General features: G+C 40.5%; 2 protein-coding genes across 3 annotated transcripts in view; one reads left to right on the plus strand and one right to left on the minus strand.

The window, feature by feature from the left end:
- Positions 1–11,355, plus strand: part of thap1 (THAP domain containing, apoptosis associated protein 1) — a 107,877-nt gene that overhangs the window by 66,280 nt on the left and 30,242 nt on the right. The window lies entirely within an intron of this gene.
- On the minus strand, positions 23–11,125 carry crata (carnitine O-acetyltransferase a). Of its 2 annotated transcripts, XR_011585685.1 has the most exons (15): positions 10,949–11,125; positions 10,065–10,361; positions 9,695–9,813; positions 9,348–9,401; positions 7,375–7,540; positions 5,145–5,319; positions 4,825–5,003; positions 4,454–4,554; positions 4,104–4,223; positions 3,857–3,979; positions 2,748–2,883; positions 2,424–2,486; positions 2,002–2,139; positions 703–1,795; positions 23–672 (listed from the first exon to the last, which is right to left on the minus strand). XR_011585685.1 is itself a non-coding variant. In XM_070850655.1 (14 exons), exons 1-14 carry the CDS (start codon positions 10,973–10,975, stop codon positions 1,580–1,582), a joined length of 1,914 nt encoding a protein of 637 aa, XP_070706756.1. In that variant the 5' UTR covers positions 10,976–11,125; the 3' UTR covers positions 23–1,579. The 2 variants fall into 2 exon arrangements, 1 of the variants encoding a protein (XP_070706756.1); XM_070850655.1 differs by having other exon boundaries at positions 23–1,795.

Here is an 11,355-nt window from a genome sequence, read left to right on the forward strand (position 1 = left end):
ATGTACCAGCTGTTGAGAAACATTTAGCATTATAATTCAATTCAATTCAATTTATTTGTATAGCCCAATATCACAACAGAGTTATCTCACAGTGCTTTACAAACCCTCCTGACAGCAAAGCATTTAATAGAATCAATGATTTAAAAAAAATCTGTTTGCCTTACGGTTTTATTCCATTCATTTTACACATTCAGGTCTGTTTAAGGCATTGGTTTGATTTCTGCTGCTAAGATTCTTTTCATTCTTTCATTAGTCTGTTTCCCCAAACTTTATAGACAGGCAACAATAAATCACTGGATTCATAAATTCTCACTACTCCAGCTTTCTGCTGGCACCAAACATGTCAGTAGTGACACTAAACCACACCAAAACATGAGAGAAATACTACTCTAAGAACAAAATCAGAAATAAGATACAGAAAGTGCTTTGAAAATGTGCATTTAATCACAGAGGAAGTGTTAAACAGTTTAAATCACTGACGCCCAGCATTCAGAATCACTATCTTTCACAACACGCATGGATGAAATGCTAACTGGCCAATAAAAAGTATAAGATTCAGTGATTTTGCAGTTTACAAATGAAAACCAATTTTAAATTCAGGAAACACTTCAATCTTCAAAGAATAAGGCAATATTGCATCATTTCAAACATGACACCTTTAAACTAATAAAACTGAAAAAAATTGTAGGATTTAAATCTGACTTTTGTGACTCCCAGTGGTGGTATGAAAAGAGAATGCAATACTACAGAGGCCTCTTAGACATGGATGTTGAAAGAAGAGTGAACAGACTATTGAAAGGATGAATCAATTGTACAAAAAATGCTCAGTAAAGATGCATTCCTGGAAAACTTCTCATACATACCTCCAGAATAAAAGCAGAGGGGTGGTTAGATTGATACAAGACACAATTTGTTATGTGATCTTTGTTCCCACTAAATGAACATTTATCTGTGTCAGAAAAAAGAGAGAATGCTATAACGTGCGTCCACTCTATTACACAAAAGAGATTTACCATCAGACATTCAGAGCAGTGAGGAGGTCTTCAGTGATTGCTATTATAGAACTCATATGCGACCAGGAACTTGTCACTTAATGCAGCGGTGGTGTTAATAGTTCTTAGAGAACAATGGAGGTCTAAGGCACAGAGGCACACGCCAGGCTGTGGCTACACAGATCTCATCAGGGGATTAAATGAACATCAAGATTATTTCTGTTGGCAAACAGTTTGTGTCTGTCATAAACAGGTGCTTCATTCTGGGGAGTGATATTTCAGTGTCTGTATTCATTTTATGTGTGTGTGTGTGTGTGTGTGTGTGCACCTCCCTGTGAATGCAGCTCCTCCCTCTCAGTACACAGTAGGTATCACAGCATGATTTAAAGTGCACGATGATGATCAATAACATGGTGAGAAAACAGATTGTTTGCTCAGACTACCAACTGGCAGCCTGGTAGTCTAGCACTAGGTGTGGGGTCCTGCCATCCCAGTATCACTCACACCAAGGGTGGTATTCCTCTTGAGTTGTAGCATCTGTAGCATCCACTTCGCCTACAAAGAAGTCAGTCACGTCTGGGGGAGCTTCACAGTTTGGCTCTTGGGGTTTGCTCCAGCAGTGTCCTCATGTCCAGCAGTGCCGACTCAATGGCCTGGGCCAGGTGTGCCGCATTTGTTTCTTCACAGGTGTTGAAAGACGACACTGCAAAGTTTATGTGATCGTTCATAGGATTGTAGCACACACCAAATCCGTTGTTTACAACTGGGCCGAAACACATGACACAGTCGGTCTTGGACGGTACCTTATGGAGAAATGTATTGGTTAGTTAGTGAACAGTTTGGGTTATAGGGTCAAATAAATGAGCCACATTTTCCATCTACTCCCACCTACCTCTACGTAAATTATTCATGTCTATTTATATTAATGTTTTGGCCATTTCCTTACAATGGTTATTTGTCACAGGAAGATTCTTTTCTTTTTTTTGTCACTTTCAAACCAGGCCCATACCTGACTGGTAGACAGCTGGTAGTGTAAGGCCTTGGCGTAGGCAGTGTCTGTGAAGATAGCAGGCAGGGGTAGTTTTTCCTCAAGAGCCAGCAGCTTCAGGCCAAGGAGGTGTCTGTCTATGGCCTGGCCACTGATCGCCTGCGGGGATGGATAGAATTCATTCATGTTAGTCACCAGATATTAACTTCTAAAAGTAAGGCCTGCTTTATTCTCTACATTTCTTATTTCTAGAAGTTAATACTAAGTGCATTATTTCCTAATTCAAATGTTCAACAGAAGAAAACAGTACATTTACTGGAAACTATTCTCACTTACGAGGCATAAGAGGCACAGTACTTGTTAGTAGATACATTTATTGGCAATACAAAAACTATAAAACATAACCACTGTCCTTTGCCAATCCTGGTGCAGTGAATACTCACTCTGTTTGTATATAACCTGTGTGCATTTACAGCTTTCGCCAAAAGATCAATCTTGTCTGTGTTCTGTGAGAAACAGGAAGAAGACAGCGACGTTACAACACATCTTGTAGGTTGACAGTGTGCAAATATAATCTTTGGCTTCATCTTTTTCTGGTTTCCAGAGATGTTTCTGTCATATGGCTCAGTTGTCACAGGTTGTAGCGTGACACAGCTGGAAGTTCTTTGAACCCAACTGCTGTAGCACTTCATGCTTACAGTGATTGATAGTATCACCACGTCATACAATACAAAAACAGTCCATTCAAATGTTCCCTTTCATTAGACCTGTTTGCTGGGGTCATCGAAGGCCTTGACAAAGGTAGCTGAGGCACTTGAGGCTGATCGGATTGTATCTGTTCGGCCCAGTTTGAACATGCGCAGGGAGGCACTTTCATATGTGGCACAGCAGCACCGGTACAACCTGTCAAGACAAGAGGAGTGAAGGTGTGGAAAAACTCTCTAAAATTCAGGACATGATCATTTCACCATGAATACAATCAAAAAGCCACACATTTGTCTGAGTCATCCGAATGAATGACATTAAAGTCACCCTGTGATGTTCCCATAGGCTGTATACAAGAAGTGGACGTTGCTTCTGGGTCTGAAAAGTGAAGCAAATGCGAAATTGCCTTAAACCTGCATTCTTCCTAATGCTGGTTTCAAAAAGAAGCCCAAATGAATTCAGGTCTATGAGGAAATGAGCCTACTTCTCACTTGATTTATTACTTCAGTGAACACTTTCCTGATGGGTTTATGGTCTCAAGCACTAGTTTTCAGTCTTCTTCAATACAGCATGATGTTCATGTAGTTGACTATGGCCTCACTTAGAGTAAAGTAGACCATAAAGCAGGGTATGCTTTAGGGCAGGACTATATTGTGACTAACCAATCAGACACTTTGTCTTCGTGCAGTGACGTCACTTCTGCCTCCAAAAAGCAAGATGGCGACGGCCAAGAAACCAAGATGGCAACCAAAGAAAGCAAAGACGAAGACTGCTACCTTGTAAGCATGTTAATGCAGGTTTCAAACAGAGGAGAAAATGTACCCAAGTGTTCTGTTAGTGGGCGTCCATGAAGTTGTGATACCTCAACTGCCTATGGGAGATTTAGAGCTTGAGGCAAGGAATATTACATGTTTTTTTACCAGATTCTTTTTCATTTTTGGACCATTGTTTAGATCCTTACTTAGACTTTTTTGCTGTACGCATCAGCTAAGATTTCTTTAAGTACATGGAAACTGGGTGAATCTGTTTAATCTAATGGCAGGTTGTGTGATCAAGGCTTTTTTCTTACATAAAACTCTCTAGTTAGCCTTGTTTAAGAATGTGTGAGAATGAGTACAAAGCCTGCATATAAAAACAGTAAAAATCTCTGCATGACTTATCAGCATCTCACCTGTAGTAAGCCAGCTGTAGAGCTATCTGAATGAAAGCATCAGGACTCATGTTGTGGGCCTTTGGGACATTTTTCCCAAAGTGACCAAATACTATGACCTTCATATCCAGGTCTTTGGCCAGTCTGTGGTGGAAAAATGTTGGGACAGTGAGACTTGGTCGATCTTCATGACAGTATAAATATGTGTGTACTAATTAAACAGATCACTGAGTCATTCATTATATTATATCATAAAATCTGCCCTCACATGTTCATGTTGTGCTTGGCTTCCTCAATGTTCTTCTTGATCTCAGGCGTGATGTTGAAGAGTAGTTTCTGGGGCATGGGCAAAGGCACCATGGGAGACCGAATCATCTCTGGCTTTCTCCTGTTACACAGGACACAAGACAGTAAAGAAATGACACATGAGTTGGAACAAAACAAATGTAGTGAGACACCAGAAATACGAACTTTAAGAAAGCCACGGTTTTCCAGTTTTGATTTTCTGTCTGTGATCAGCCCGTCCATGTTAGTAGCAGAAGGTTGTGATCCTTTGACCCATCAACGTTGTTATACTATAGACACCTACAGAGCCTAAATAATCTGTAACCTACTTACGTGTATTCTACAACATGGTCAATCAACGCCACAATGGGTGGGCCCTCAGCTGGGGCATGCTCATAGTTGGCACCACATGTGCCATCTTCTCCAACAATAAACTGAAAGAGAGATCAGACACTTTAAGACAACTAAATATAAAACAAGACTTTGCATTTCATCCCATTTAAGGAATTTGTTCATAAAGTAAGATTATCAAATAACATTTTTTGCAAACATTTACATTATTTATACGTCTGTGTTTGATGTCTTGGCATTCCAGCCACATGTAAAATCAGTGGAATAGTGTGACACCACTGGCAGGACTGTAACTCACATATGCCCTCATTTGATGTGTGTGTGTGTGTGTATAAAAAGCCTCTGTGGGTCACCTGCAGCGTCTTATCAAACCAGCGGTTTCCACTATTCCACCGGCTGCCTCCTCCATGCAGCATCTGGACAGCAGCACAGCTGCGGTACATCTCATTGGACACTCGAGGCATCGCTCCATCCAGACACAGTGTGAAGATGCTTCTTTGGATAGCAGACACTGATTTTTTGTTGGTCTTATCTGGCCACATCACGTACACAAACACAAAGCAAACATGATACTATTATGTAATCACAGTGCAACAGCTTAACTAACATCAATTTGATTTAACCTGTTGGTCTGAATTCCACTGTAGCGTCCTTCAACGGTCTTTTAGCTCACCCTTGATGAGGTTGATGTAGGCTTTGCCCCAGGAGTCGCGATTCTGGGTGGTGAGGATGCCGACAGGTTCCACATTGGTCTGTAGTGAGGAGCTACAGATCCTCTCCAGCTGAACGCAGAGCTGATCAGCTGTCAGTGGCGTCCCATCACTGTTGTATACGTCCAACACAAAGAACTGATTCCAAGTGGAGGAAAGACAAAAAAGGTTTGGGCTTCTCATTTTTAGTTGACTACTGTCAGTTTGCCAACAACTATAACAAATATTTTAAGTTGTAGCTGATTCATGGAGGTATGGAACCTCAGTATCTGTTAAGTAGCAGTCTAAAGCAGTAGCAGTCTAATTGTGAACAATCAAGCATCAGAGACCGACAAGTATGCGAAGGTGACAATGAATTCTTCATTGTCGTATTCTTAATCGATTTAATGTATTCTTTAATAAGACATTTCTGATAGAAGCTTATCTAAAACATTTTAAAGTGCATTTCATTAAGAAAAGTTCCTGGTCAGCTGCTTGTATTTACAAGATTTTAAACAATGGCACACTGAGAGGTGTGGCATATTTAGCTGATTATATATTCATTCTATATTACATATAGATTTTTTGATTTATTCATAGTCCTCAAAGTAAGGTATTGTACGAAGTATCAATTTGGTGTTGTTAACAAAACTCCTGTATTAGAACCATCTGAAACGACAGCCTGCCCAGTTTCCCTTTCCTTCAGAAACAGCAGAGCTGATGTGGGAGGTGGAGGGCTGTGTCTGCTCAGGCTTGAGGAAGCTGAATGTTGTAGCATGAAAACATGTTCTAGTAAGACCCCTAAATACAGGCACACAATGTGCCTGCTCTAAATTTGAGATGTATAGATTACAGGTGATTAAGGCACCACTGTTTTTCTTAAAATGAAACCTGTTCCAAGCATTTTCTCTAAAGCACTGTAGGAAACTTTAAGATTAGAAGAAGGACCCCAAAGCCTTAAGAAATCCCAAAATAGACTTACCAAATTATGGAAATCTGATAACCTGGGGCCTGAATCACAAAGCTGGATTAGAGGGTGTCCCAGCTATCTGTGTTACCAATGCTGCATGGCTAATTGGCTCCAGAGCAGCTTGAGTTCAAAAGATTGGATAAAAACATATGAACCTGTCTCCTGGCCAATGAGATCACTAGAGAAATTGAGTCATCATTCCAGGACAAACTGGACTATGCTTCTAACATCTAGTGGCAGTTTTTACAGATCAGTAGAATAACTTTGCTCACGACAGCAGAATCCTTTTTAAACAACCACGTGTCCACCCTGAGATTAATAAAATGCTTCTAACAAATAAAGGGATTAGAGTTTATCACACTAACAGCCTAATGAATGGTGATTAGGGCTTAAAGCTTTGTTTGCAATTGTTCTTCATCAAGCCTTTTTTGCATAGACTGTTCCACTCAGCTTTGGCAACACAAACATTAACTGTGATTAGGTCACTTATGGCGCTTTTCCATTACACAGTTTTAGCTCTACTCGCCTCTACTCGACTCGACTTGGTTGGTTTTCCATTACAGTAGCGTACCACCTCAAAGTGGGTGGGGTCATCATAGCAAGGCGGCCCAAAACTCCAGTGGCATAATTTGTATGCGGCACAAACACAAACACAACTAAGGACATTGAGTGTTTGGTTTGCTTGTAGCCATTTACCTCGTTCACAGAAATAATAAAAACACCCGGTCGCTGTTTCCAGGGTTTTAAAAACAGCGGGTTTGATTCTTGTGAACGAGTCGCTCTCATGACTCATCCAGTGATGTCACTCCCTGGCCAATCAGTTGCCTGCAGTCTGTTGACGTCACATTTTCGGCTCGACTCAGCTCACTTGGAACCCCGGCCGAGTAGGTACTAGAATAGTACCTGGTACCAGGTACTATCACCTAGTGGAAAACCAAGTCCAGTCCAGTCGAGCCAAGTAGGTGCTAGTGGAAAAGCGCCATTAGTCACTCATCATAGCTCTTCATGAGACAAAGCACCCAATTGTTAACTATACCACTCATTCTAGACTACTGAATGTAATGAAAATACCAGCTACACTCTACAAGTGCATTGTGCTTGTTGAGACCGGTTATCCTGGAGCACCAACGACAGGCCCTGTGAAGCCAAGCCACCTGACAAGAGCCAAACTAAGTTTCATTTGCTTTGAAATACAGGCGGTTGTCATAGAAGAGCTCAGATACAGACTGACCAGTGCTTCTCACCTGAAAGTTGTGTACAACAGTGATGTGTTTGGGGGGCCTGGAGCTCTTGGCGTGATTCACAATCGAGTCTTTCTTCAGACCAGGGATACGGCAGGATGACAGCACTTCATAGTACTGATTCATACACAGGGGCTTCCCTCCCAGATATTCAACCGGTAGTGTCTCACTGCAAAACATACAAGCTCTGCCATTAAACACAGTTACAATATGCTGCATTTTACTCTATGTCCCTAGCACAATCACTGGATGCTGCAGGACTACTTGGAGTGATGTAGCATTGCCTCCATCTTTGACTTAACTGTGGCCTGATCACCTAAGTGATGAGAGAAATTATGACAGCCTGTGGATATAGTTAGGTCCCAGTTTGAAATGACACATAGTTCAGAGTTTGGTGCACTCACAATATTTCTACAAAGTTTTTAAGGAAAGCAAGATTTGATTGTAGAGGAGTCAATGTGTATAACAGACAGAGAAAGAAGGGGGGGGGGTTCCTACTCCAAACTAATGTTATTATCAGTCAATCTCTAATGCATAGTCATATTTGTCTATAACTGAATAAAGTGTGCGCTCTTGTGTGTCTGACACATTCATTTCAGCAACATGGAAGTGCTCAGACCAAAGTCTGTTTTTTGTCTTTTAACTTTGTGTTCAAACCGCTCTGGGATCAGCTGGTCATCTTACCGATACATGACCGACACATTCACGGTGAGCGGTCAGAATGTGTTGCGATTTATGGTTTATTATGTATTCACAACACTATTATATCATTACTGGTTTACCAGAAGTTGTTATGGACAAGTATAAGTGTGGTCAGTTACACTAATAACTTCTACTGTCGCTCAGTATTCAAAATTATATCATCAATAAAATATATATTATACATTATAGTTTTAATTCATGCTGTTAGACCAGACCAACAAAGTAAAAATCATCTGACTTAGTAATTGTTTGTGAAAAATACAAATACATTTAATAACTTCATTATCTGCATCATCATTACCGATAAGTTAACATCAGAGCTCTTGAAAATGTTCACTATGGAAACAGCTACTGCAACACACAGTAAGCTAGTTGAGTATCTATGGTGGACGTGTGTTACTGGCTTTTGAGAAATGTACATTACTGAGCAAAAGTTTTAAGCATTTGTGAAAAAATACTGTAAAGTAAGAATGCCTTCAAAAATATTACATTTAATTGTTTATTTTTATCAATTTGCAAAATGCAAAGTGAGCGGACAGAAGAAAAATCTAAATTCGGAGAGTAGCAAACTGCCTTCTGCTACAGCTGGATATTTCAAATTTTGACTAATCAGTTTGCTTTCGTGCATAGTTGAGTCACTTGGCTATGTTTCCACGTCGGAGGTTTGGCTTTTTGGCCACAATTCCATGAAGACCACTTGTAGCCAGATTTCTCCAGACAGTAGATGGGTGTATCTGGGTCCCACTGACTGCTGCTAGTTCTGACCTGGTGCTGTTTTGAAGGCAAAGGGTGGTCACACCAAATATTCATTTGATTTAGATTTCCATTGCCTCACTTTGCATTTTGTATATCGATAAAAACAAGATTCATGATTCAAGAAAACTTTATTTGTCCCCAGGGGGCAATTTAAGGCACATGTGAGCAGCAATGAGGCATGTAAAAACAAGGCACATCATTAAAAGAAAAAAATAAAGGTAGGTAAAAATAAAGCCACATAATAAGAAAAAAATTAAGTAAAAAAATAAAAACAAACAATTATATCTTGTATTTTTGAAAGCATACTTACTTTACAGCTTATCTTCACACCAGCCTAAGACTTTTGCACAGTACTGTATAATGAGTCAACCAATGATGACCACTATTTTTAAACTGGATTTAATATAGCCAGAAATACCATCTAGCAATTAAAAGACAATGCCTTAAAAAGGGAAGGACGAAAAAATGGGTAGGCAGCATCATATCGGTAAAGAGAATTTTTTAAGATCAGTACTCACTTGTCAATCATTGTCTTAAAGTCCAAAACACCAGATATCAGTTTGGCAGCAAACCTACACAAAGAAAGCATGATTCACTTAAAGGTTCTAATTTCTGTGTGTGGGTTATGCAATTTAATTAGTGCCTCCCAAAATCATTTTTAGAAAACATAAATGATGAAGCTGCAAGATATGGGAAAACAATACAGTACATGGTGGTGATACATAGCAAAAAGTAATGAGACATTCTTTATTAAGCTGGAGCCGTTAGATATATTGTTATATAAACAATAATGAGCAGAAGTGATTATCTTTGGGCCAAACTATTCATGTATATGCATCATCATTGCATCTATATGTGTGGTCACCTTATTTGTCCCTGCTTATCACTGAAGTTCATGCGGGGTAAGACCAAGCCAGGACTTGAATGAATCACCACAGGCATCCGGTACTCCAGATAAGCAACCTGCACCCACCACTCCGACAACTACAAGGATACAGACGCACACAGTTGCAGACATAGTAAATAACAGATCAGCATAATAGCAAAATAGCAAAAGTTTATTAAAAGGAAACATGTCAAATGTGAGTGAAGTTTGCAATTAAATTTTGTAGACAATGAAAGCAAAACGGTTGTGTCCGAGAGGCACTGGATCCTCTATAAGTCCTATATTCACACATGACAATACTTTGTAAATTCAAAGTGTCCACAGCTGTCGACCCAGATTCTGAGCTCACCCAGTTCTCAGTGTTGCGTGCTCTCTTTTCCAGGGCTCTCTGCAGTTTCTCTCCTACCCCACCTGCCTTCTCAAACTCATCCACCAGCTCTTTAGTTTGCTTCAGCTCATCTACCTCCACGATGGGCTCCAGGGCTGACATATAGCGCTCACAGGTCTGCTGCAGAGGGGGGACAGGCAGACTGGGAAGTCCCCTCTGGTGGGTGAGGTATCGGTCAGTGACCCGAGTCACCGACACAGGTTTCACCAGGTGACAGGATTTCATTAAACCACAGGGTTTCGCCAGCCCAACCTTCCCCTGAGAGACAGGACAGTGTGCACTGTTGTTATCTTGTAATAAATAATAATAAATGCAAGTTGATGACATTATGAAACAGGTCAACAGGTTTTAAATCTGTTTAACTTTGGTTTTTAAATGTATTAAATAAATTGACTTGACTCATTTGCAAGATTGTCATTAGATGAGCTGGCTATCTGTGTGTTGCTACGAGCAGCTACATTTGTCCAACTGCAATGTCCGTCTAATGATTACGTTAACATGTGTTTCTCTCTTTCTAACAGACAGGTAACGTGATAATAATAAAAGCAGTCTGGTTCGAGCCTGTCCTTCTTTTAACTACACTGAATTACAGCTGACCACAACTCCACCTTTGTCCCAGTTGGGTTCCCGTCAACTGTTAGCAGCCTCAGCATTACGAGCTACAGTAAGTTAGCTAACTATGCTAACAGCTTACACTTCTTCACCAGCCACCGTTAGTTAGGCTAACTAATTAACTGTCATTATCATTAAGGCTGCCTCACGTCTGTGACAATACCAACCAATTTCAGTTGGTTTTTGGCCCCTGTAAACAAACACCGTCCGCTAAAAGTGTGGTACTTACTTACCATAGTTCTGCTGCAAATGCCCCACATTCTGTATGCAAAGGAACGCCCTCAGCCTCAGGTCCGGCATATAGGGTTAGCTTTCAGTTAGCCTGAGGTTAAGTTATGACAGGCAGACAGGCAGGCAGACAGACTGACAGAGTGACAGACTGACAGTGCCTCTGACTTCACGTCACCACAGGTCAGCTGCCAGTCACTAGAGGAAGGTGAAGGAGCTCAGCTGTTATCAGCAGTGTGCCGTAAAGTGACTTCTAACTAAAGACGTTCATCTATATAATACAGAGGGGCTAAACGGGGGCTTTCTCCGTAATTAGTGCTTTTATATTTGGTAATTTTAGTACATTTTTGCTGATTATACATTCACATGCAAGTAGGTCAAATGTCGAAAGCAGGACATTTATTTATTAATT

Source organism: Pempheris klunzingeri, chromosome 19 (genome assembly GCF_042242105.1).
Source record: "Pempheris klunzingeri isolate RE-2024b chromosome 19, fPemKlu1.hap1, whole genome shotgun sequence".
Classification (NCBI taxonomy): Eukaryota; Metazoa; Chordata; class Actinopteri; order Acropomatiformes; family Pempheridae; genus Pempheris; species Pempheris klunzingeri.

Excerpts from the sequence above, each read along its gene's own strand:
- crata (XM_070850655.1), bottom strand. The coding sequence starts at position 10,975 with ATGTGGGGCATTTGCAGCAGAACTATG. Across the intron at positions 9,402-9,694 it reads GATAAGCAGGGACAAATAAG|GTTTGCTGCCAAACTGATAT; the intron begins GTGACCACACAT and ends TTCTTTGTGTAG. Across the intron at positions 4,224-4,453 it reads GACCATGTTGTAGAATACAC|GAGAAAGCCAGAGATGATTC; the intron begins GTAAGTAGGTTA and ends CCTGTGTAACAG.